This window comes from Sorex fumeus, unplaced genomic scaffold, assembly GCF_029834395.1.
Source record: "Sorex fumeus unplaced genomic scaffold, SorFum_2.1 ptg000041l, whole genome shotgun sequence".
In the NCBI taxonomy this organism is placed as follows: domain Eukaryota; kingdom Metazoa; phylum Chordata; class Mammalia; order Eulipotyphla; family Soricidae; genus Sorex; species Sorex fumeus.
This window is the reverse complement of record NW_026606098.1, coordinates 10,072,373-10,098,240: the sequence shown is the minus strand read 5'-3', so window position 1 is coordinate 10,098,240 and position 25,868 is coordinate 10,072,373. Positions and strand designations below refer to the sequence as shown.

The window sequence follows — 25,868 nt, the reverse complement described above, 5'->3', positions numbered from 1 at the left end:
CTGAGATCACTCCTGGTGAGGCTCAGGGGACCATATGGGTTGCCAGGGATCAGACCCAGGTCAGCTGCGCACAAGGCCAGTGCTCTCTCTCCTGCCCCTCTCCTGATTATTTTTTTGGTTTTGGTTTTGTGTCTGCACTCTAAGCCTTGTGGACCATCTTCCCAGCCTTGACCCAAAATGTTGGCGGGTTTGTTTGGGGTTCACGCCCAGCAGTGTCCAGAGCGTGTTTCTGACTTGTGCTCAGGAGTGACCCCTGGTGGTGTGGGGGTTGACTGCGCCTTAACTCCTGGACTAGCTCTTCACTGCCAGCCAAGGATTTGGGGAAGCTCAAGGGTTACTCCTGGTTCCACACTCAGGAATTACTCCTGGCAGTGGTTGGTGGACCATGTGGGATGCCGGGAATTGAACTCTGGTCAGCCAAAAGGGAAATGCCCTTCCCACTGTACTACTGTTCAGCGTTTTTAAGGACACAGAACCCTACACTTACGGCTGGCGAGATATGATGTGGGAAAGCAGTCGGGGAGGAGACAGCCACTAAGAAAGCAGACAGATGCTGGGGCCGGAGTGATAGTACAACGGGGAGATGTTTGTCTTGCACGCGGCTGACCCAGGTTTGATCCTGGGTATCCCATATGGTTCCCTAAGCACCCCCTAGTGAAGAGCCAGGAGTAACCCCTGAGCATCATCCGGTGTGACCCAAAAAAGCCTAAAAATGATAACTTAAAAATGCAGACGAGCTGCGAGAGATGTTGCCTAAATGCAGACGAGCTGCGAGAGATGTTGCCTGCACCCTTTCCGTCCACTCCTAAACGAGCAGCAAGCAGGTCAGCAGTGTGATGGGGACACAGCGGAATCGTGTTTGACCTGAAAAGGGAAAGATCCCAACCCCAACTAAGGTTGCGCCGGGAGTGAGCAGGGCTATGGCAGCTAGTATCCTTCGATTACGAAGGAGGCAGAAGCTAAGACCCTGTGGAGGGCTCGAACCCAGGTGCTCCAACCCGTAAGGCATCTCCCTGGCCCCAAGACTTCTTGGTGTGAGGGAGGTTAGGGCCACTCAGTCATGACCTGGGATCACTCCTGGAGGTTCTCAGGGTGCCAAGGGATTAAAGCCGGGTTGGGTGTGTGCTAGGCGCATACTTTTGAACCACTGAATTATCTCCCAGCCCCTATAAATATCTTATCATTGTTTTTGGTTTTGCTTATTTGAGCCACACCTGGCTGTGCTCAGGGCTGACTCCTGGCTCTGTGCTCAGGGAATCACTCCTGGCAGGACTTGGGAGATCCTATTGGATTTCGTGGAATCAAACCTGGGTCGCCTGCTTACGAGGCAAGCACCTGCCCACTGTGCCACCTCTCCCAGTATTCATAATATTTCAAAACAAACTTTTCATGCCTTTTACATTCAGTTATGGGAAACTTTATGGGCCCACCACCCAACTTAGGTTGGCCTGAGAGTCTGGAGAGACAGGACAGTGGGGAGGGTGTTTGCCTTGCATGGGGCCTACTGGATTTGATCCCGGGCACCCCACGTGGTCCCTGAAACCTGCCATGAGGGACCCTTGAGCAAAGAGCCCAGAATAAGTCCTGGGCACCACCAGTTAGGGCGCCTCCCTTGCAAAGTGTCCCACCGCGTTTGAACCACTGGCACATCTAGTCCCCTGAGCAGAAAGGGGAGAAACTGCCCCTGGGCTGGAAGGGGATGGACAAGCTACTGGCATCAGCGAAGCGCTGTGTCCTGCTGAGTCTGCATCTCCCCCTAAGACCGCAGCCTCACCAAGGCCTTCGTGAAGGGGGGGCTGAGCAAGAGGCCACCCCCATGTTGTCAGGGCCCCCTCCGGGAGCAGCACACAGGTGCTAGATTCACCCATCTGCTTCTGCTTTACTGACACATTACAGCAAGTCCCTCCCCAAAGAGAAACAGGTTTGCTCAATCTTGGAGCTCCCAGGCTTGACCTGGGCCCCTGCAATCTGTTGGCGATGCCAGATGCTTGGGCAAAGGGGGTTGGTGTGATGGCCTGGGCCAGGGCTCCTGGCCTGGTGGTCCTGACAGAGCCACATCACTGTCAGGCATCCCAGCCTTTCCCAGGTCAGAGGGGCTCCAGGCCAGGCGAGACCCATGACAGCCCCTCTAGACTTCCCTGCGGTCACTCATGCGTCACTGGCAGGAGCAAAGTCACAGGGTGGGGGGCAATGCAGCCCCCAATGCACCATGAACACAGAGACCTGCCCACAGATGTCACTGAGGGGGTCCCCCAGCCCCCTCCAACAACCATGCGTCACCCTCACGGCGCTTTATAGGAGATTTATTGAAGAAATATTACAACATACAAAAACTACATAAAGTCTGAATCACCGCGCTCAAGGTGGTGCATCTGATTCGCTGCAAGATAAAAAGCCTTTAAAACCGACAGGCGCGGTAGTGGGATGACGACAACGACGACACTGCCGGGGCAAGGTGGGCCCCAGATAGTGCAGACCACCACGCAGCAGACTGCAGCGACAAGGTCACGGACAACGAGACCACCGGCGCGTGCTGGGGTCCCTGGCATGACTGGGAGTGGGGCGGGGTCACACTAGTCCTTCAGAGGCTTCTCTTTATCTGCAGACAGAGAGGTGGTGTCAGTGGCCACGCCCCCCAGTGCCAACTGCCCGCCTGCTGATGCCACACACGCGCCCTCCAATACCTGTGGAGCTCTCTTGAGCTTTGGCCAACATACAGCGCTTGATCTCCAAGCCAATGGCTTTGGCCAGGGGCGGGGGTACAGCATTGCCCACCTGCAGGGGGACAAAAGCAACAGGGATCAGTGACCGGTCCAGCCCCAGTCCCTTCACTGCTGTGGTCCTGGCACCCCTTGGAGGGCTATGAACTGCTCGATCACAGTGGTCAGGTGCAGGAGACGGGAGACGGGGGCAGGGGTGCAGTGGATGCCTTTTTTTTATTTTTTGCTTTTTGGGTCACACCAAGTGATGCACAGGAGTTACTCCTGGCTTTGCACTCAGGAATTACTCCTGGTGGTGCTCAGGGGACCAAATGGGATGCTGGGATCGAACGCGGGCCAGCCACGTGCAAGGCAAACGCCCTACCTGCTGTGCTATGGCTCTAGCCCTGGATGCCCTGTTAAGTGTGAGACTTGACGGAGAGAACCCACGAGGCCCCGCCCACCTCTGTGCCACACCCCGCCCCTCGCCTGAGACCCCACCCCGAACCATGTCTTGCACCCACGAACTCTGGGTTCACCTGCTTTCCGGGAGCAGAAGGACCTGAGGACAGGTTCCCCCTTTCTTGCCCCTCCCCCCCAATCACCTGCCGGTGCTTGTCCAGGATGTTTCCGAAGAGCCGGTAGGTGTCAGGGAAGCCCTGGGAGCGGGCGCACTCCCGCACACTCACGACGCGGTGTTGCTCGGGGTGCAGGACACGGCCCTGCAGGGAGTGGGGACCGGGTGGTAAGTGGGGCGTGTCAGGGGCGGGGCCTCGGTGCAGGCGTGTCAGCGGGCGGAGTCTGAATTGGAAGCAGTCTGGAAGGGGCAGGGCGACAGGTGGGCAACGGTGTGGCGGAGAGGCAGGTGGGGGGGCCTTGGCGGTGCTGGGCTGGTGTCTCTGGCGAGAGGCGGGGCCTGACAAAAATGGGCGGGGTCTCGATGGGCCCGGGTCTGGATTGGACGAAGTGCTCATGGGGCGTGTCAACGGGCGGGGTCCCCACCGAGCTTGTGTGGTGAGGCCCGTCCACTTACCTGCTTGCCCATGGGCTCGGGGTTGGTGACGGTGGTGCTGAAGAAGCCGTCCCACTCCAGGCGCCCGTACAGGCCGGCCCAGTGATTGTGCCGGTTGCCGGTGTGCGGCAGGCACCAAGGGATGAGAGTGTTGAACTGCCGGGCGGCCGTGTCACAGGCGTTACCTGCGGCAACAGGGCATCTCAGAAGCTGGGGGCGCGGTGTCTGTGCACGCAGGCGTGCCGGGGGAGAGGGGGGGCCCTGGGCACCCACCTTCCGCGCAGGAGCAGACGCCGCGCTGCGCCCCGGTGCTGCTGGCGCCGTTCTTGCGGTCATGGTAGTTGTAGCGCAGCTTGCGGGCCATGGTGCCGTCCGACAGGCGCACCTCGATGTTGGGCAGGTCGCGCCAGTCCGAGCCGGGAGCCAGGGGGATGTGCCGCATGCGGGCGGCCACCAGGGCGCTCATGTCCTGCAGAAGCCGGGCCAGGGCTCAGCACGGGGGACCCAGTGGGATGCCGGGTCCACCAGCCCAGCAATCCCCAGGAAAGGGTCACCGAGGGTGGTCGCAGCCGTCCAGACGCCCTCACCTTGCAGATGTGATCCCTGAGGATGGGCTGGTACTGGGAGCCTCGCAGCTGCCTCTGGAACCAGGACTGTGGTTCCCCGTTGTACAGGATCTCCAGCGCCGACGCCCCGTTGCGGATCTCTGGGAGGTCCGACATGGTGTCCCGCACCGTGATGGTTCGGAAGGGGCCAGAGCTCAGCCTGCAACAGAGCCCGGTGGACCCGTGACCTTCTAGAGACACAACACGGCAGGCTCCAGGGGCAGCTGAGTGTCCCAGTCCCCAAATCCTCCGTGAGGGCCCGACCTGGTGATGTTGCTGACAAACTTCTTGTCGTCCACCACGACGCTCAGCTGGCAGGCGCGGGGCGCGAACACATGCAGCGGCTCGGGAAAGAGGGGCAGCTTCTCCCCGGGGGCCGCCGCCAGGATGATGGCCCGCCGGCGCGTCTGGGCCACGCCATACTGGCCAGCCTGTGAGTGGACACGGACACTCGCAAACTGAGCTGCGCTGACCCACCGGCCCGAGCCCTACAGCCCCGAGTATCCCTGTCACTGTGGTCCCTTCAGAAGGGGCAGTGTGCCACCTCCCTGGGAAAAACGTGTTTGCCCACCCCATGCCAAGCCCGGCCCATCTCCCCACCCTGCTGGGGACATGGTTCCCCAGTTCCCATGGACTGTGGAAAGGGCAGCTCGGGCCCTCCACGTGGCTCATCCAGTTCCCTCAGCCAACGCCCCTGCAGCCCCGGGGGCGCCTACCTGCAGGACCCCAAAGGTGCACTGGTAGCCCATGCGCACGAGGCAGCGGAGCGTGAGCTTGAGGACCATGGAGCGCTTGAAGGACACGAAGTTGCGCACGTTCTCCAGCAGGAAGTAGCGCGGCCGGTAGTAGTCGCAGTAGCTGAGGAAGGAGACCACCAGCGAGTTCTTGAACTTGGAGTAGGTGCGCGAGTTGAAGCGGTTCATGCCGCTGAAGCCCTGGCAGGGCGGGCCGCCGCACAGCAGCTCCACGTCACCCTTCTGCGGCAGCAACTGGCCCAGTGAGTTGACGCGCTCGCCGCCCATGACCTGCTTCAGCAGCGTGTTGCAGTCCTCCGTGAACACGGTTGAGCCTGGGTTGTTGAGCCGGAAGGCCTGCGCCGCGGGCTCCCACATCTCAATGGCCCACAGTGTCTCCGAGATGCCTGGGGGGACATGGGCAGAGTCTCTGATGCCCCCTGAGTGCAGGGGAGCTGGCAGAGGCCGGGGGCCCCAAGGGGCCCATGCCCGGGGCACCCACCTGCTTGATGGAAGCCCTCGGATAAACCCCCACAGCCCGAGAACACGTCCAGGGTGCGCAGCTTGGGCAGCGGGATGGTGGCCTGGGGCTCACTCGGCTCACTCGGCGGCGACTTGGTTTTGTTCTTCCCTGTGGAGACATGGCCCGACCTGCGGTCAGCCGGCGGCCTCGCCCGGGGCTGTCCTAGCCCTGCCGCGAGGCTGCACCCCAGTACCCACCTTTGCCCTTCCCTTTGCCTCTGTTCCAGGGATTGCGGGCGTGGTTCGGAGGGTCCTCGAAGCTCTTGCTTTTGGCGTTATAGGCCTGAGGATGAGGAGCGCGGGAGTGTTGGGCAGGGCAGAGCTCGGTCCCTGGCCCAGACACAGCCGCTACAGTGCGCCCCCAAGGCGCTTCACCCCCACACTTCCTAACACTGGAGACCAAAAGTGGATTGTATGGGTCACCCCCGAAGGCCCCGAGGGGAGCTCGACCACACATTCCAGAAACCGGGCCTGGTACCCCAGGGCCCTGGCTCAGGAGCCGTGTCGCAGCTCCCCGCTCCGCACACACACTCTGGGCCGGCCCCCTCAGAGTTCCAGCCCGAGACACGACCCTGTATGGGAGGCAGTGGGGGGCGGGAGGCGCCCAGCTGTACCTCCAGGAAGTAGAAGCGGTCAGGGCCGCGGGCCGAGAAGTCCTGTGGACACTCTGGCAGGTCCTCGCCGTACTCTACCGTGCAGCGGCCCTGCACGGCCGAGAAGTCCACCACTGCCTCCTCGTCACTCCAGTAAAGCAGGTTGATGTCCGCGTGGTAGCTGGCCGGCGTGGACTTGTGCGTGTTCTCTGGCCTGTGGGCACAAGCGGTGGTTCGGGGGGCTCTGCAGCCGGCTGAGTGCAGTGTGCCCCCTGCTTGGAGGTCTAGAGACTTGGGGAGATCCCAGGCTCCCCACCCATGAAGGCCCCGATGCTCGAAACCAAGAGGAAATGCCAGTTACAGACGTGGGGAGAACTACAGAGACTTCTGGGGTCCCAGGAAAGGTGAGTGGGGCCAAGGCCTCGGGCAAAGCAGCACCACGAGGGGCTGGAGCAAGAGCACCGGGGGCAGGAGTAACTCCTGAGCACTGCCAGATGTGAACCCCCAATAAAACACAGAACAAAATCCCAACGAAAAACCCAGAAGCCAGCCGGGGAGCCGGGTGGAGCAGAGATGGACCTGGAAGTCCCCCCATAACTGTGGGGTCCTGCTGTGGACGGTGAGGACTGCATTCCCCATGCCAACCTGTAAAACTTGTGCACGCGGAGCTTGATGTCGGCCTCGTTGGCTTTGCCGTTGACCTTCTTGGCGCAGAAGATCTCCTTGATGCGGCCGATGCGGAAGGGCTCGGGTGCATCCAGGTTGCTGCCCTTGATGTAGTCCGAGTACTTCCGGTAGTGCTCAGGGTACAGATCCTCATCCACTGCCTCCTTCCGTGGACGCTTCACGGGGCTGGACAGCCTGATGCTGCAGAGATACCACCGTAAGTCGAGGCCAGCACTTAGCAGGGGCACAGCCCATCTCGGGGTGACGGAGGCATGAGCCCAGAGGTCACAATGGGCCAAGCCCGGGCACCACACACTGGATTCACGATCCAGGCCACACAGTGTCTACAGCCTGGGGTGGGGGGATCTGTGCAGACTCAGGCTCTAGACGCCCCTGACCTGAGCAGCCCACCCCACCACAAAAAGCCTCACTGGGGGTTTGTGACTCTTAGTCACAGAACAAAGGACAGGGATGGGGTTCCACAAGGGAACGCTGAGCATTACCTGGGGACACAAACTGGAGTTACCTCCATTCTACCTCCCCCCACTTACAGCCCTGCCGGGCTCAGAGCTTACCCCACCCTCGGGAAGCCCAGTGTCTCCCTCACGGGCACCTAGCCAGGGAGATGACAACCCCCCACTCAACACCCACCCAACCCTGCACCGTCCAGAGGTTCAGGGGATGACGAGAACAGCAGCAAGGCTGCGGTGCGGGGACTCACTTGAAGGTGAAGGCCTCGGGCAGCAGGTAGACGCCGTCGCCCACACGGTACTGGACGCCGTTCCTGGTGGCCATGTTGTAGAGCACACGGTTGTCCAGGTCCTCCAGCTGCTCCAGCACGCGGGGGATCTCCTTCTGCCGCATCTCTGCCAGCCGCACGCAGCTGGCACAGAACCTGGTGGGGGGTGGGGGGTGGAAGAGCAGGCACGGGGTCCTGAGCAGCCGGCCTCGGAGCCCCGGCGTGGGCCCAGCCACCCCACTGCCAACCATGCCCGCAGGAGTGTCTGCGGCAAGATAGCATGGCGAGAAGGGTGGAGAGAAGAGGCGCTTGGAGTCCAGTGGCCCTGAGGGGCAGCGTCCAGCTAAGGGAGGCATCTTTTTGGATGGGCGGGGGACTGCCACACCCAGCCATGCTCCAGTTACTCCCAGCTCTGCGAGCGGGAATCACTCCTCATGGTGCTTGGGGGACCCTATGGGGTGCCGGGCCTGCTGCATTCCCTCCCCGCTGGGTGATTGCTCCGGCCCCTAAGGGAGGCACCTCAGTGTCACCCCCACCACCCCCAATCCCCAGTTCTAAGGCCACAGGTGGCAGGATACGGGCCACAGACGCGAGACACCCCCATTCCCTCCCCCAGTATATGGCAGGTAGGGTGACAGAGGCCCCCTGGTGCATGCTCACTTGTGCTTGCTGTCCTCGGGGGGCTCGATCTGGGGGGGGGACTCAAACCGCGCGTAGTCCTGGTCGTACCACAGCTGGTAGAAGTAGACCTTCTTGTTCTTCACCAGAGGCTCCGGCTCCATGCCGCCCTGCAGGGGGCCAAGGACACAGTGGGGCCTGCAGTGGGCGCAGGGGAGGGGGACGAGGTGGAAGCGGGGGGGAGGAGGCGGGTGCTCACCTCCAGGGCCCAGTTGGCAGACGGTCCCTTGTAGAGGACGGTCACCTTGCTGTGGACGTAGGACAGCTGCATGTCCTCACACTCGTCCACCACGAAGAGCTCCTGTGAGTCCGAGGTGGCCCCCAGGACAGTGTTTTTGCCTGGGCAGAACCAGTGGGCGTGGAACATGTGCCCGTTGCTGGTGTCCTCCCAGAGCGCCGTGATCCTGCCCAGAGAGGAAGTTGGGACCCTTGGCCGGGCGGGGGCAGCCCCCCTCCAACACCCCAGTAGGGCGAGCGCGGTCGGGGGTGAAGGGGGCGTCCTGACCTGGCGAAGTAAAGGGGCTTGGAAGGGTCGTCAGGGAAGACGGAGACACAGTCGCCCACCTCCAGAGTGTCCCAGTCAACGCACACCTTTCTGTAGTAGGTCTTCTTGCCCTCAACCTGGGAACGAGGGTGGCGTGGCAGGAGGGCCGGGGGCCTAAGGGGCTCTGCCATCCGGTCCACAGCCCCCATCTCCCGGCCCACCCCAGGGCGCTGCCAGGCCTCAGCTCGGCTACCCTCTAGGAAGCCCTCCAGGCCGCCCCAGTCTTCCCACACAGGGCCATGTTGTGCAGGGACGAGCCGGGGCATGGCTCTCCCCTCAGCAATGGAACCCCCAGCTGCTGCCCACAGAGAGACTGGCAGAGCGCGACTCCCCATGGGAGAAGCTCCCGGAGGGGGGTTGTGGACTGACCTTGATGGCGTCCCCGATCCAGGAGATCCGGTTCTTTTTCTGCTTCTTCTTCTTGCCCTGATTCATCTTCTTGGGCGACGGGACCTCGGGGATGTCATCGTCCACCTCGTCGTCCTCATCTGCCTCCTTCATGGCCAAGTTGGGGCACCTACAGTGGGAGGGGCATGAGGGCTGTGGTGGATGGGGGTGAGTGGCAGGGCAGGGGAGGGCGCGGGGCAGGAGGGGGGCCCACCTCCTCTCCAGACAGGCCTGCTTGGTCCGGCCGGTGCCGCCGAACTTCACCATGTCTCTGCAGGCCTTGCACTTGCCGCACTCGGGCTGCTGGCACACCTGCGGGGCGGGGCTGCAGGTCAGTGGCTGGGCTCCGCTTCCAAGCGAGCTGGGTTCCAGTGTTTGGGCCCCACCCGGCGGTGCTCAGGGCTTCCTCCTGGCCCTGCACTCAGGGATCACACTGGGGGTACTCGGGCCAAGAGGCCTCCCCACAATCTGGTCTCTCTGGCCCCACGTTTCACTGGTTCTCAGGCCACAAGAGACCTCCCTGGCTCTGTACTCGGGGGACCCTGTGAGCAATGCCCACGCCCCTCAGCACTGCCAGCAGCGTGGGGTCCAGATAAACATGAACAAGTGCAAGTTTGGGGGCGAGCCCCCAGCACTCAGCTCAGGAGATGCTGAGCCGCCCAGGCCCTGTCCAAAGTCATGGGTTTGGTTTGGGCTTGGGGGTGACACCTGGCGATGCTCAGGGCTTACTCCCAGCTCTGCATTCAGAAATTACTCCTGGCAGGGCTCAGGGGACCCCATGGGATGCTGAGGACCGAATGCGGGCTGGTCGTGTGCAAGGCAAACGCCTTCTCCGCTATCATATTGCTCCAGCCCCTGCAGTCATTACCCTCTGACACAAAGTCCCATCTGCTTCCCAGGCTGTGGGATGGACACGTGGTGGTCTCCCCAAGCAGATCTTCTTAAAAAGACCTGGGCACAGGCTCTGCCTGCAGGAGGGGACCCCTAGCCCTGCAAGGGGGCAACCGAGCGTTCGGGTCTCTGGAGGAGCCTGCTCGGATCCAGACCAAACAGACCCTCCTCCCAGGGACGCTGTGTCACGAGCCCCAGCAGGCCTCCAGGTGACAATCACCATCCCCAAGGCAGCACCCCGCAGGCCCCCGTGTGACAGCCGCCGTCCCCAGGGCGGGCACCCCGCAGGCCCCCACCTCGCAGACGCCACAGCGCCGGCGCTTGTACATGTTCTCCTTGTCCTCCTGATCGTCCTTCTCAATCTGCTCGTCGAAGAAGGTGTCGAAGATCTGGCACACCAGCTTGGTGGTGGTGGCCTTCGTCGGGGCCTTGCTCTCCTTGGACTGTCTGTTGACGCGGCGCCGCTCTGTCCGCCTGCAGGGGCGGGGTGCGAAGGCCGGTTGGAGATGGCGGGAGAGCGGCAGGGGGCCAACCTGGGTGAGCGGGGATGGGGGCCGCGGCCTCACCTCTTCCCCAGGGTGACCCCGGCCAGCTTGATGAGGTCTCGCATGCAGGGCGTGAGGAAGATGGGCGTCTCGTCGCTGTCACCCGCCGCGTCGTAGCTCTCCACCTGCTCCACCACAAACTGGGCGTGGCGCAGCAGCGAGTCCTCAGTGAAGCGGTTCAGGTTAAGCGAGGAAGGAGGCACGGTGGTCTGCAGGAGGACACAGATGCGCTGGGGGCTGGCGCAAGCTGGCGGGGCACAGGCCCACACTGGACACCCGCCGGCCGGGGGGGGGGGGGGCGGGGGGGGGGGGTGCTGCCGCCTAGGGCCGCACCTCAATCTTATTGATCAGGTCCTCATAGGTGGCCTCCGAGTTGCCCTGGAGGAACTCCACGACGATCTTGCTCATGTACATCTTCTCCTGCATCAGGCTGAACACGGGGGCGTAGTCCGGGCTGGGCTCCATCAGGATGTACTCGGCGAATGCTGTGGGTGTGGGGGGTGGGGTGGACGCGTGTTCAGAGGGCAGGGAAGAACTGAGGAAACTTCAAGAACAGGCCAGTTACAGGAAGTCAATGCCCTCCCAGCACCAGCAGCCACATTAGCTGAGGCAGCACGAGCCAGCCCAAGAAGGGAGACCAGGCTGAAGGGCTAGCCTGGGGAAACCACGACAGGTGTGGATGGGGGGAGGGGGCTCAGAGCAAGGCCCTGCAGGTGTGACCCCAGGCCCCGCTTGCTCAAGCCCCAGAAACCACATGCTCCAGCACCCCCGGTTGGGGCCCCAAGCACTGCCGAGGAGGCACCCGTGAACCGGAAGCTCTGGCCCAGGGCAGACGGAGAAAGAATTGGCCACCCCAGCTGGACCTGACATAGCACCCCCAAGGTTAGCGGAGACCCAGCCCCGGGCCCCCCCACAGCCCAGGTGGAACAGGAACCGAGGTCAGTTCTGGTCCCGGAAGCGGCAGTCACACTCACAGGTGGTGAAGCCCAACAGCGCCTTCTCGCCGCCATCAAAGCCCGTGATCCACCACTCGTTGATGGGGCCCAGGTTCTTGCCGTACACGCCGCCTAGGGGAAAGCGTTTTCGCAGAGAGCTGGGCGAGAGCAGAGATGGGGGCGCCCGAGTGGGCCGGGCTCCCAGAGGCGACGGCCAAGAGGACCCTGTGGCCTGGCCCTACTCACCTTCGGGGGATGGGTCATCGTCATAGATGGGCTTCGCTGACCCCGAGAACAGCAGCTCCACGTTCTTTTCGATGAGGCCCGTGTCGATGGGGCACAGGTGGCCGCGCTTACAGTAGATGCTGCACAGGAAGAGGGCGCCAGTCAGCTCCCCGCGTGTCTGTCGCACTCCCACCAGAAGCACGGTCCCTCTGCCCTCCTGTGACGGGGTTCCGCCCCCAGACGCCCATCAGTGGTCACACCGCACTGGCCCCTGGCTGCGCCTACCTGAAGCACGTCAGCTTGTGCTGGGGCAGCTCCTCGTAGCTCCCGAAGCCGGACTCGCTGCCGAAGATGTTGAGGATCTCGTTGGTCAGCATCTGTGGCTCCTCCAGCTGGGGGAGAAATAGGGGGACTCAGCAAGGGGCGGGGGCAGGGACACGGGCTCCGCGGGGCGGCAGAGACTCACCGCATCGGGCAGGTGCTGCTCGTACTTGAGGTTGGCATTGTCCAGGCTCTGTCCGCAGTGGATGCACTTCAGGGGGTCACTCTGGGGGGGGCACAAGGGGATGCGTCAGTGCCCAGGGCCTCCCCCAGTCCCCGCTCACTCCCGGAGCTCCTGTGTGTACCTTGGAGGTCATGACAGCTTTGACTCGTGCCACTTTCTTCTCCACCCTGAGGACGGACACAGCGAGGACTGTTGGGTGCCTCCTCCCCGCTCCCGGCCGGGAGTTCCGACTGCCACCCCCACTTCCTCTCCAGGTCCCATAAGTCTAACGGTGCCTTGGACAGAAAGGCAAGAGGTGGCTCTTACGGTTCTGAGAATGTCGTCCTGCGGCGCTTCTCATCCTGGCAAGAACAGGGGGAGGGTGAAGAGGGCTCCCGCCAGACCGGGCTTGCGCTGCCCATGCAGCCTCGGCCAAACGCGGCCGCCAAGCCCACCCCGTCAGCTGCCCAGTTTACTTTTTCGTCCTCGTCCCTCTCGTCAGAAACCTGGGGCCTGCCTTCCTCGAGCTCCTCCTCTGACCTCCGCTTGGCAGTGCTGTCAGGGGACAGGCAGTCAAGGGGAGCCTGGAGTCCAGCGGAACTCCTGACTCGCCAGGGAAGGACCGGGATCATCGCCCTGTCAGGACCAGGTCTAGGGGGACCCCCTCAGCACAGCCCAGGGGAGGCGCCTCTCCAGCCTGAGGCGGACCCACCCCCCAGCCCATGGCAGGGGCCCAGGGCAGGGGCCAAGAAAGGGATGCTCGGACACGGATAGCAGGTGTGGTGGCAGGCTCAGATGGGGTCCCCAGAGTGACTTCCCGTGCCCGTCCAGGCCCCTGCCCAGCCGGGCTCTGCACCAGCACAGCCCAGCGACTGACTCCGAGCCACAGCCACTTACAGATCTCGGGACTGACTCTGGGGTCTCCTTTCCTCCTGGAGAGGGCGAAGGGCAAAGTCAGTGTCTGCAGGGCCCAGGGTTGTGACGCCACACTGGGAAGGCGGTACAGGAGGCAGGGGAGCAGGCAGAGCTGAGACCTCCGCACCCCACCTCGCTCCGCCCTGATACAAAGCTGGGCCAGCAGCCATGTGGAGGAGCAAGCAGCAGGGTCCCAGGGGGTCTTTACCGTCTCATCCGCGCTTTCAGAAGAGGTTCCGGGTCCCACAGCTGTGTCTGCCTCCAGCTTCATTCGCGACTTGGGGGTCCTGGCAGAGCAGAGAAAGGGTCTTACCACAGGCTCACAGGCCCCTCGCCCAGACCTTGCCACCTGAGGGGGACAGCGAAGGGGCGCACCCCCCGCCACTGCCTGCCAGGGCCCACAGGGACACGGGGTTTGAGCACATGGCCGGTGGGAGAAGAGTCATGGTGGGACCCAGGCTGTCCTCCTGCCTTCTCCCCACTGCCACAGCTGGCCAGGTCACAGGGTCCCGAGGCCCCACCCACCCTGGGGCTTTAGCCAATCCGGCACGGGGTCTTGGCGAGGTTCCTCCCTCCTCGGGGTACCCAGGCTAGGTCCCCCAGCATGCCCCAAGCCCTGGGTCACAGGCACGGCTCACCCATGCTGTGACCACCCCCCAATCTGCGGCCCATGTGGAAGGTCTGAGCAGGCCTTGCAGTGGGCCTGACGTCCCCAAACTAGAGCCCCTTGTGACCCCCCGGCCCCCAGTCACCAGGATCCTAGGGGCACCTGGTGACCCGCCACTCCGTTTTGGCAGCAAGTGTGACACAGACTGCACAGAACCACCTCAGCTCTACTTACAGCTCTGTAGTTGGACTTCTGAATCTCTTTTCTTCCTAAGAGGAGAAAGAAAGGGTGAGTTTCTTCCCCCGCTTGGTTAGGATATTCCTGTTCAGAATATTCCAGTGAGGGGCTGGAGCAATAGTCACAGCCGTTTGAGGCTGGGGCAATAGCACAGCAGGGACAGCATTTGCCTTGCACGCGGCTGACCAGGGTTCAATCCCCAACATCCCATATGGTCCCCTGAGCACCGCCAGGAGTAATTCCTGAACACAGAGCCAGGAGTAACCACTGAGCATAGCCAGGTGTGACCCAACAAGCAAAAAGCAAACAAAAAAGAATATTCCAGTGAAAGAAAAAGTATCTAAACCGATCCCATCCCCTCAACGGTGGGTGTAGACCAGCTGCCTTAGAAATTCTCCAGCGAGGAGGCTGGAGAGACAGGAAAGCGGGGAGGGGCATCTGCCTAAACCCGGGTTTGATCCCTGAGTGCAGAGCTAGGAGTAACCCGAACATCACCAGATGTGGCCTCCCCCCAAAAGACAGGTATAAAAGGTCCTTCTGCGAGGGCTGATCGATAATACAGCGGGCAGGGCATTTGCCTTGCACGCGGCCAACCCAGGTTCAATTCCCAGCATCCCACATCTCCCCTGAGCACTGCCAGGAGTCATTCCTGAGTGCAAAGCCAGGAATAACCTCTGTGCATTGCTGTATGTGACCCGCAAAAAAAAATAATAATAATAATAATAGAAGGTCCTTCTGCTCCCTCTTGCCCAGCCTGCAGGCCCCCAAGGGCAGCTGCAGAGGGAGGAATGAACTTGGCTGGCTTTACCTTCTTCACACGGGCGCCATCCTCCATGCCAGCTTCTGCTGGGACTTGCCCCACGTCCTCAGAGGATGGACCTGCAACCCTGCCAGCGAGACCACAGGGTTCTGAGTTGGGGACACCAACCCGGGCCTCACCAACCCCCCACCCACGGCATCATCTTGGGAGCCCCCAGAGGTGCATAGTGGACCCCAAGTGTGGACTCCAGCTCCAGGAACAGCTGCTGCCAGAACCCGCCTGACCTCAGGACTCACACGAGCCCCCAGGCCCAGTGTCCACGGGTGCCACCGCGCGGCTCCCCTCACGCAGGTGAGGGCACGTTCCTGGCGTACAAAAGACAGGGACTCCCAAAACGAGAAGGTAGCAAGTGGCACTTACGATTCTTGGGTAAGGACTCGCCGTCGCTTCTCATCCTGCCCAGAGAAAGGAGGGAGCTACAAAGAAGATTCATTTCCAAGTGTCCAGCACCAAGTGCTGAGACAAAACATCCACACATCAGCATTGAGCCGAGACAGGATGGGGCGTAAGGCCTCGGCTGTGCATGTGCCCACCCGGTTCCACCCCCTGCACCAGACACACTCCCCCAGCCCAAGGAGCAATGCCTGAACAGAGCCAGGAGTCAGCCCCACAGCCCAGAAAGTCAAACAAAGTTAACACTGGTGGAAGGTGCTACCTTAACTCCAAGTAAAAGCAATTTGCTTTTGTTTTTGTTTTGTGGATATTGGTCAGGCCCCACCCACTGGCTCCTGAGTGGGCCAGAACCACGCCAGAATTCTCAGGGTTTTGTTGTTGGGGCCACATCTGGCAATCCTCGCCTGATGGTGCTCGGAGGACCTTATGGATGCCAGGGATCCAGCCTGGCAAGCACCCTCCCTGCTGTACTACCTCGCAGGCCCCGAAATTCTCAGCGTTTATAGAGAAACTGACCCAGGAAAGAAGTTACTCCAAGGTCAGCAGCAAATGCTGCCCATGGTCCACTTTCTCCCCTAGGCTGTCCCCAGAGGCCCAAGTCTTGCATCTCAGCCCATCTCCACGGTTCTGTCCCGGGTGCTGGGCCACCTCAGGGCCATGTCCCCTGAAGGCAGGCCCAGGGCCAAGCCACAATTGAAGGCAGACTGGACACAGGGAAGGAGAACCCAGGGTCCCCACCTGGTCTTTCTCATCACCAGAGTCTTCTGTGGATGTCCTCTCAGACTCCTCATCAGGCTTCCGCTTGGCCGGACTGTCCACACAGCAAAAACCAACTGTCAGGGGCTGACCCCGGCCTCCAGCAACCCCGTCCTGCCCTGCCCGACGGCCTCAGCACAGGCTTGTGGCACTGACACCCCTCACTCTCCCCGATGCATCTTTGTGGCAAACGTGGCGGGCGCGGCTTGAAGCTGAATGGTCCCACCGAGCCACAGGTGCACATGGCCACCATCCTGCCAGCCCCAGGAAAACGTGGCTTTCACCATGCACCAGTCATGGCCAGGGCCACAGCAGGACACAGCCCCGTCTCTGCGCAAGCCTGAGCAGGCGCAGCTCCTTGTGCCCCGGTCTCCACACCTAACGGCCAACTCATCTGCACACGAGCAGGGAAGGGGCGACCCACAGTATGGAAGGGGCTCTGAGCACAGAGCCACCGGCAAGAAAGATCAGAGGGAAGGACACTGGGGAGAACGTGAGCGCTCGCCACCTATTGCACTCTTGGTTTGGGTCTTGTTCTGGGGACACACCCGGCGAAGCTTGGGGTAGACTCCTGGCTCTGCATTCAGGAATCACCCCCTGGAGGGCTTAGGGGACCCTATGGGATGCCAGGGTAGGCACCCGGGTCAGCCACCTGCAAAGCAAATGTCCCCAGGTGTGCTATCACTCCAGCCCACCCCTGCTTTTATTCTACCCAGACACCCCTCCCATGCACCAGCCGTGCAATGCTACGCTGTGCTGGGGTCCCCCAGGGCGTGTCCCATGGATCCCAGAAGGTAGCTGCCATGCTAATTCTGCTTTGTGAGACAAGAGTAGGGTTCGAGCTACCGCTTCCTTTCCTGAGGGTGGGGGGGCGTTCGTTGGCCAACGTTGGCCATTAAAGCAAAATCGGAACGAAAGCATCATGTGTACGTCCCGCCCGCCCCGAGGTCACATCTAGGAAACTACCGAGTGCCCGCAGATGAGACCACACAGCTGGCATCTATTTCAAAGGAACCCTAGTGGCGGGGGCAGAGTGGGATGGAGCATGATGGACCCATCTACACTCAGGATTCACACTGACCACTGGCACGTGAGTGCACAATCCACTGGACTAAGTTCAGGACTCAAGCAACAGGACAGCAGGGAGAGTGCTTGCCTTGCACACAGCCAACCGGGTGCAACGCCCTGCACCCCATACAGTCCCAAACCCTGCCAGGAGTGATCCCTGAGCACAGAGCCAAAAGTAAGCCCTAAGCATCGCCAGGTGTGGCTTTAAAACAAAACACAAAACAAAATTGTACTAACTTCACTTTTTTTGTGTGGGGAGTGCTTGAGAGACCAGCATGGTGCCAGGGATACAAATCAGACTTGGCAGAACACATGATAAGCAACCCTAAAGCCTGTACTCTCTCTCCAGCCCTACCTTCACTTTGTGGGGTGGATAGTAGAGGTATCCTAGAAGTTAGAATAAAAATGTCCTCACTAGTCTTCATGCTGTCTTACATAATAGTTGAAGAGCTGGAGGGAAAGTACAGGGGTTAAGGCACCACCTTGCATGTGGCAGGCCCCAGAAGATCACCTGCAGCACAGATGGTCCCGTGAGTACACAAATAAGTGCGCAGAGAGCCGGAAGTTGAGTCTTGAGCAATACTGGCAATGCCAGCCCACCCCAACCCCCGCCAGCCCCAGAGAAAGATACTGCTTATCAAAAATTCAAGAGCTTAGTTATAGCAGGTGAAGGTGCATGCCATGCGTATGGCCAGTGCCGGGGTTCTATCCGTGGCACCGCAGATGGTCTCCAAGCACCACTGGGAGCGATCCCTGAGCAGAGTCAGGAATGAACAGCCCCTGAGCGCCACCAGGGGTGTCACAGAACTCCCAAGAATGATTTTGGGCTTGGGGGACCCTATGTGGCACTGGGCATCAAACCCAGGTCAGCTACGTACAAGGCAAGTGTCTTACTAGCTGTACTGTCTCTTGGTTCCCCTAACCCCCTAAAATTGGTGTTTGGGCTACACCCAGTGATGCCCAGGAGTGACCCCTGGCCGTGGATGGAGCAACCATATGGGATGCCGGGGATCGAACTGTGTAGGCCATGTGCCAAGGCAAACGCCTTATCCACTAGGCTATCCGCTCTGGCCCCACCCTCAAAATAATCCTTCATTCAAGTAGCAATTGACGAAAGGCAAGCTACACCTGCCCTTCCTGCTTTTCTCCTATACCCAAGAGGAGGCCGCTGGCCACACACCACATACTGACCCCTTCGAGAAGTGAGCCGTGATGGTGGTCTGTCTGGTGCTCTGCCGTGTAACCCGGGGTGTCGGGGAATCCTCGGCTTCTGAGAAGGAAGGAAGGCGCCCCATGAGGAAGAAGGTCCCATAGAGGGGCGCTGGCCTGCTCAATGGCTGAGCAGGTGGGAAGGGATGCAGCTGCGAGCTGGAGCCCTTCCCCAAAATAACAAGTATCGCCCTGGGTGGCTGGTCCCTCTGACGCTTAGTGAGGAATCTGGCCCACACGCCAGGGTGCGGAGGCAGGCAGGAAGGAGAATCCTGCTAAAGCTGTCGGGGAAGCAACGGTCACCACAGGCCAAGAGCAAGGAACTTAAGGAATAAGCCCAGGGACCCCAATGCTGCGCAGGAGTCCGTCTCTTCATTCCCGGGGCCCCGAGTCCACTCCAGGTCACAGAAGCTGCGCACGTCTTACCCCTTGTCTCTCGGTCGGCCCTGCCTCTCCGGGGCGTGCTCGGCTTGGCCGCAGACCGGGGTGACTTGAAGGCCATGGCCGCTCTCCGCTCCTCCCTACCGAGGTGCTTCCCGTTCGCACGTGCCCCGTTCACTTCCCGACTGAAAGCATGAGCTCCGTTCTCCAGGGACAAATCTTTATTTAAAAGGGATTTGACTTTAGCCAGGTAGCCCTCCTACGGCAGGAAAGGATAATTTAAGGAACAGTGAATGGAAACCGGTGGCGGTCAGAGAAATCAATCAGGAATCACAAGCATTTCCTTCTGAGCGAGCAGGGAAGGAGGCGCGGTGGAACAGCCTGGCCGCCCCAGTCACGCCAGGTCGTGCGGGCAGCGACCCCCCATTTCTAGCAGTTCAAGAACCCGCTTACCTCGGACAGCTCTTCCGTCAGTAACTTGGTCTCCAAGTCACATAACTGAGTCTTGATCTCTGTCTGCAGAAATTCATGCAAGAGGTTCAATTTCTCCTTCACACATTCCTAAGGGTAAGACGTGGGTTTCAAGTAAGGCCCTAGAAGCCTGGAACTCAGGAGCAAAGCAACATACAACCGACCAAGTGGGCTGATGGGCCTGGGGCCAAAGAAATGAGGCATTTCTAGGTGGCCGCCCCACCGTGGCGGGGCAGGGACAGGCTACAGGAGCTAAGGCGCTGGCCCTAAGTGCTGCTGACCCCAATTCCACTCCCAGTCCCCACAAAACACAGACACGGGAACAGCCACTAAGCACCCCTGGGTATGGCCCAAACCCTCCCCACTGGGGAGGAAACAAAGACCAACAATAATAGTAATAATAATTACCTTTTCTGTCAAGCTATTGCGTTCCAAGTCTTTGAGCCTGGGGAAGGAAGCAGGGGAGAAAGAAAGGCCCATTAAGCAACGCTGTTTCCCCAGAAGCATGCAGGTTTTTGGGGAACAGTGAGGCTCAACTGCACACACGCACACAGACACATACGTCCAGGGCGTGGGAATCCACAGGGCCATGTCTATGTCATGAGTCACTGGCGGTCTGGGGGAGGGGGGCAGAGTCTGGTGGTAGAGGGTCCCCCAGAAGGGCTGCTTGTAGGAACCGGGAAGGGAGGATGCAGGGGGGGTGTCTTTCCACCAGGACCCCGCCCCCTGCAGGGAGTGCCAGGCCACAGAGGCCACAGCAGGGCGGAACAGCTCCAGTCCTGTCTGGGAGAGGCAGCTGCAAAATGCAAAATGGGGTATCCAGGCATCCGGGCAGCAGGGGGTGCCCTCGTGCCGCTGGAGAGGCAGCACAAGTCAGAGAAGCTGGCAGCTGTCAGGCGCCTCCCACCGCAGCGCTCGGTGGCGCGGAACCATCTGACAGTTTGGCGGGAAAAGTCAGCCAGCAACTCCCTGAAGACCTGCTGCCCTGGGGGCGTGCATGAGGCAGTGGGCTACGCCCCTGCACCATCCCCCACCCCAGTAGATGAGGGTCTGCCCCACTGGGTGGGTAAGCAGAGAAGCAGGAGATGAGAGGGAGGCAAGGAACGGCTGTTCCCAGCCTGGGGCCTGCGTGCGTGTGCGTGTGTCTGGGTGTGTGTGTGTTTGTGCAAGACACACGCAGGTCTAACCAGCTGGGCAAGTGTCTGGGCGCTGAGCGGGCCTCACCCCAGCACCCACAGGGGCCAGGTACCCAGGGGCAGAGAAGAGTTCCCTCTTGTCCGAAGAGGGACCAAGTGTAAACGCCAGGCCAGGGACAGGCAGGCAGGGGCCGTGTGGCTGCACATACGGGCTCCAGGCAGCCAGGCAGGGCTCTCCCAATTGCAGGGCTATGTGTGGTGCTTACCCGCCTTGTGGGCTACACACTTAACCTGCACCCGGTAACTCCAAATCGAGTTCCCTAGAAGCTCCTGGTGCCCTTTCCCAGACAAAGGAGTGAGAATCTAGCAGATTTCTCACTGTCTGCTTTGGGCTCCTGAGGTTGGAGTCTGAACCTGCCACCATTCCTAGGAGTGGCTGGCCCAGGGCAAGACTAGACCAAACCAACAGCCCCAGAAGCAGGCAGGCACCCCAGGCAGGCACCCCAGAAGCTGAGGGCCGGGTAGGAAGTAAAACTGCTGGCACTGGAGCACCCTGAAACCCAGGTGCCCGCCGCAGAGACCTCCCTCCCTCTCCAAGGGGGGCCTGAGGCTGCTGCCAGCTTCTACAAAGAGCCAGGCCTGCTGCTGTCAGGCTCAGGCCCACAGGCTTCACTTCCTGCCACATCTGCCCACAGTGCAAGGACAGGGCAAATCCGAGGTCCCCCGCTCCAGAGACGGAGCACTGAAAGGTCCGGGATGGGGTGGGGGGGTGGAGAGGAGCGCAGGGTGGCTGCACAGCAGGGAAGCAGGTCCAGAGAGAAGAGGCCGGTGGCCAGTCTGATGGAGGCCAGAACCTTGGGCCAGTCTTTGGCTGGTTTCGGAGTGAGCAACGCACTGAAGGGGGACGGGAAGGGGAAGTGGCAAGCTACAAGAAAATGGGTCCAGCCAAAATGTACAGGACGGACAAACAGATGAGCTGCAGAGAGATTACATTCGCTTTTGCCCAACACCAGAACTACAGGCGCGAAATAGGGCTGGGGTGAGGAACACCACCATTCACTGCGCCTTGGAGGCCAGGCTGCACGGGAGAATGGGTGTGGTGTGAAGGGCTGTGGTGTTCACACAGACGCCCAGAGGGCTCCAAGCCCTGATCCCCTGAACATGGGAACGTGCGCAGAAAAGGCACGAAGAACGGGCCTCGGACTAAAGCCAGAAAACAGAGGGGCCTCGGTGGCACCTGAATCTGTCCCACGAGGCACAATGAGAAGAGGAGAATTCTTTCCTGGCCCTCCAGAACATTCGATCTGTGACATAGGTGGGAACAGGTTAGACTTAAAGAGGTTCAACCTGGGGGCTGCTGGAGCGATAGTACCAGCCGGTAGGGCATTTGCCTTGCAGGCAGCCAACCCGGGTTCGATTCTCAGCATCCCATAGGGTCCCCTGAGCACCGCCAGGAGTAATTCCTGAGTGCAAAGCCAGGAGTAACCCCTGTGCATTACCGGGTGTGACCCAAAAAGCAGGAAAAAAGAAAAGGTTCAACCCTTGCTTTACTCAAGCTCTCAAAACAGCATCAGAAGCTCACAACTTCCCAGTGGGAAAGAAGGGATGGGGGTGGGGCTCGTGGGGGGCGCTGGCCAGCGTTTCAGGCAACACTGATTTTGGGGCGCTTGGCGACTGGCAGTCAGAACTGGCTGGAGACAGGGGTGGAGGCATCGAAACTGGAGGTAGCTGCAACCCTAACAGCACCCCAGGTGACAGCAGGGCCAGGACTGGGAGAAATCAGGGCTGAGAAATGACAGCGAGGTGGGGAGTGGCCCCGGGGAGCAGAGAGCGTCACATAAGATCAGGGTCTCAACAATGGGACAACATACAGAGTAGAGAGAGGCCACATCAGTCCCCAAGTGACCCTAGACGCGGACTGCAACCATGCCCACCTCCAAGAGAGGAGGGGGGGGCAGGAAGCCCTCCCCGGTTGCCTAATGGTTAGAACTCAGCACTTTCTTACCCAGCATGCACTGCCACTATCATGTGTTCCCGAATGTGTCCTGCAGGCTGGGACTTCAGAGTCCCCTGACAGAGATGCCTGCTCTGACCGCCCCCATACGGCGGCTCTCCCATGGCCATCCCTAATGCCCTGGGACAGCGGAGAGCACCACCACAAAGCACCCCCAAATATGTTAGCCCTCACAGCTGCTCTCCTGTCATTCCACAGGGGAGAACGACAGCAGCGTTGCCCTGGCTAATACCCAAGTCACCAGATCTCAGGAACTGCTGAACCCAGCACCAGGAGCCGAGAAGCAAGCTGGTATCGTAGCTAAGGCTCACGACGGGGCTCCCCTGAAGGGCGGAGTCTGACGGGCAAGCTCGCAGCTGCGTGCCAAGGCACCAAAGACGATGAATGTGGCTGGTTCCAGAGTGGTAAGGCAGGCCCAGCCCTGACGACCCTTTGTGAGGGCGAGGGAACAGTCTGCAAGTGCAGGGTTAAGGGGCACGGAACAGGGTCTGAGCATCAGTATAGTGGGGAGGGCGTTCACCATTCAATCCCCGGCATCCAGTAGGGTCCACTAAGGTCCACCAATCACTCCGCCAGGAGTGATCCCTGAGCACAGAGCTGGGAATAACTCCTGAACCTTGCCAGGTGCGGCCCCCAAACAAAAACCCTCTGAATCGTCAGTGGCCAATCCTAGCACAGAACAGCAGATCGTGGGTCTAAGAACATTCCAAGTTCCAACAAACCAGCTCTGAGCTGTCTCACAGCAAGGTCTGCGCAGAAAGAACAGACGCAGGCGGGAATCTTGGGTTCCCGCAGCCCCTGCCCGGCACAATGAGAGCCATGCCAGGAGGATTAAAAGGACAACAAAGCAATTAGCGACAGACAGCAGTGCTGATAAAACCCAGCTAAAAGAAGTGATGACCAGCTAACAACATAGGGGACCTGACAGCTTTCAGGTAGCCCCGGGGATGCAGGTAAATAACTCCAGTGCAGATCAGCTGCTTCTGAACAGATACAGCAGGCCACAGAGACAGCACAGCAGGGTGGGTGCTTGCCTTGCTCTTGTGCTCACGGTCGACCCAGGTTCAATCCCTGGCATCATATAGGGTCCCATGAGTCTGCCAGGAGTAATCCCTGAGAGCCATACAAAAAAATAATGATCTAATAATTATTCAACATCAACCACGAGACAAGGACACCAGGAGAAAATGGTGCGGGGCACAGGGCTCTGGTTCAAGGGAGGGTGGCTGGGCCCTAAATTCTATCATGAATCTTAAAGTCTGATCCCTTTCAAGCCATGGCTGTGGACAAATTCTTCAGCAACACCCCCCTCCCATCTCACTTGCTGGTCAAGTGGTTTCAGGGTTCAAGGGTGGGGGATGCAGCCCCCAGGTACCAACTTCAAAAATCACACAGGATAAAAAGTGGTTTTCAGGGGCCAGAGTGATAGTCCAGTGTGGAGAGCGTTTGCCTTGCACGCAGCCCACCCAAGGTTCGACCGGGGCATCCCTCAGGGGTTCCCCCCCAGCACCACCTGGACTAATTCCCAAGTGCTGAGCCAGGAGTCACCCCTGAGTACTGTTGAGTGGATCCAAAAAAAAAAAATCAAATGAAAGTGGCTTCAATTTGGCAGAAGACCCAAATGCACGCTCCCCACACCCTGACCCCCAGAATTTCACTTCTGTCCCCGCTCCCAAACCCCAATCAAGCAAGATGGGCCAGCCAATCTCGTCTCCAGGGTCCAGGCCTGCAGGGGTGAAGGAGGAGAGTGGGGGGGGGGGTCCCTGGGCCTGCCTGTGTGAAGTCAGGGAACATCTGCAAAACCTGGAGGGGTTTCTGGAAGTGGGGGAGCAGCAGCCTTTGGAACTCAGCGGCAGGGGCCTCCCCATCCAAGTCCAGCCGGTGCAAACTGGCTTGCTCCTGGGGAGGGGCATCTCCCATGTCGGCTACCACCCATCATCGGCCCCCCGACTCCCGACAATCTGCAGGGGACTCCCCGTGCACCGTCCGGGGCCTCCAAGTCAAAGACCCCCTCCAAGCCTTTGTCCCCCAGCGCCGGCACTTCCTTGCAAAAAACGTGCCTTTCCCCAGCAGCGAAGGATGGAGGGGGTCCCACCCCAAAAAATAGGGGCTCGCAAACCTGAGCCGGCCACGCCCAGGCCCCGAGAGGCGGCGACGTCCTTCTCTGGAAGCCGCCATCGGAATGAGCAGCAATGAGGGGACACGGGGGACACACCGTGGGGCGAGGAGGCGACCTCTCTTCCAAACCCCCCAGAAGAGAAAAAAAACCCTCCCAGGAATCCCGCCGGGCCTGAACCCCGAAGTGGGGCGGGCACCGGAAGTGGAGGCCGGAGTGGCCGGTGAGGGGGACCCAGGGGTGTCCCGAGGCCGCAGGGCTGCCCACTTCCTGTGCCACCACCCGGCTCCCACGGCGGCTCCGGAAATCGGGGGACCCCTCTGGCCCCAGGACTCCCACCCCGGGCCCCGTCTGCTCGCCGACCCTGAGGCGTCACCCTGCGCCCCCCAGGTTCCAGCCACCAGGGAGCCGCGAGAGCCCCGAGGCCCGTTTTGGCGCCAAACGGGGCCCAGGGCGCGCGACCGGAAGTGCCGCCCGGCGCGCGCCAAGCACTCTGCGCATGCGCGCGCGGCTGTCAGTCGCGGCCACGCGCGACCCCGGCGGAGACCTCCGCCGCGGTCCCCCACCCCCAGCCCCCTGAGCGCCTCCAGTCTCCCGCACCACCCCCAAGCATCCCGCTCGGGAGCACCTACCGCCTGCGCACGTCGTCAGGCAGGGAGTCGGCCCGGGAGGCCGGCGTGGGCACTCGGGCCGGGGCGGTGCGGGCGGGCATCGCGGGGCGCGCGGCGCGGACTGCGGCTACGGCAGCGCTGACAGAGGTGGCGGCGGTGGCGGCGGCGGCGGCGGCAGCAACAGCACAGAGCGGCCTGGCTTTTCGCGCCGAAACCAACAGGGAGGGGCGGCGAGCAGCGGAGGCGGAACGTACCACCCCGGCGCGGGCGCGGGGAAGGCGGCGCGCACCAGGCGGGCGAGGCCGGACCCCGCACCCGATGCCCCAAGCGCCACGCCGGGCCCGGGCAGGGGCCACGCATGCGCGCGCCGAGCGCGCACCCCTCCGCGCGGCCCAGTGGGCTCGTCCGCGCCCCGCGGTTCGCTGGGAAGCCGAGCCGGCTCTCATTCATTCTCAGGTCCTTTCCGGCTGGCAGGGGAGCGCGCCCAGAGGGCAGGGGGGCTGCGGCGGGGGAGAGGGGCTCTCTCGAGTTAAAGCCCTCAGTCCCCACCCTAGCGACCTCTTGCTCCCTAAAATCCCTGCGGCGGGGTCTTTTTAGGCGCTGGAGGAGTCTATAAGAATAGATCCCCTGGTCGTAGGGACTGTGGGAGGGCGCGAAATATGGAGCTGGGACCAGGAATCTCGCTGGGTAGGAAGATCCAGCCCACTTTGCAGCCCATTGGAAACAATTTCTAATGCACAAAATGCTTCGATCCCCGGCACGGGTCCCTCCACTAGCTCTGCCAGGAGTGATCTCCCTAGCACGGTAAGAGGAGCACCCAAAAACTAAAGAACTCAGCAGAATTTAGGAAAGGTAACACTCTTACACAAAGGTGC

The 25,868-nt window shown here is 61.0% G+C and overlaps 1 protein-coding gene across 1 annotated transcript; it reads right to left on the bottom strand.

Moving 5' to 3' along the window:
- Positions 1-2,287: 2,287 nt before the first annotated feature.
- DNMT1 (DNA methyltransferase 1) lies at positions 2,288-25,155 on the bottom strand. The gene is made up of 39 exons (XM_056119851.1): positions 25,015-25,155; positions 19,525-19,561; positions 19,099-19,206; positions 18,691-18,904; positions 18,247-18,325; positions 15,970-16,042; positions 15,199-15,233; positions 14,827-14,905; positions 14,016-14,050; positions 13,383-13,461; positions 13,157-13,191; positions 12,736-12,814; positions 12,587-12,621; positions 12,402-12,447; positions 12,242-12,322; positions 12,061-12,167; positions 11,797-11,915; positions 11,590-11,682; positions 10,949-11,100; positions 10,637-10,824; positions 10,367-10,544; positions 9,394-9,491; positions 9,162-9,309; positions 8,754-8,869; positions 8,448-8,652; positions 8,231-8,358; positions 7,553-7,726; positions 6,811-7,032; positions 6,187-6,379; positions 5,771-5,855; positions 5,553-5,681; positions 5,033-5,457; positions 4,581-4,747; positions 4,299-4,476; positions 3,985-4,180; positions 3,733-3,896; positions 3,305-3,421; positions 2,685-2,775; positions 2,288-2,599 (listed from the first exon to the last, which is right to left on the bottom strand). Exons 1-39 carry the CDS (start codon positions 25,092-25,094, stop codon positions 2,574-2,576), a joined length of 4,794 nt encoding a protein of 1,597 aa, XP_055975826.1. The 5' UTR covers positions 25,095-25,155; the 3' UTR covers positions 2,288-2,573.
- Positions 25,156-25,868: the final 713 nt, after the last annotated feature.

Bases quoted from the DNA above. Each gene is read 5' to 3' on its own strand.
- DNMT1 (XM_056119851.1), bottom strand. From the start codon at position 25,094: ATGCCCGCCCGCACCGCCCCGGCCCGAGTGCCCACGCCGGCCTCCCGG. The intron at 7,033-7,552 runs GTGAGTCCCCGC...GTATCTCTGCAG, and splicing joins CCCGAGGCCTTCACCTTCAA to CATCAGGCTGTCCAGCCCCG. The intron at 3,897-3,984 runs GTGGGTGCCCAG...CTGTTGCCGCAG, and splicing joins CGTCTGCTCCTGCGCGGAAG to GTAACGCCTGTGACACGGCC.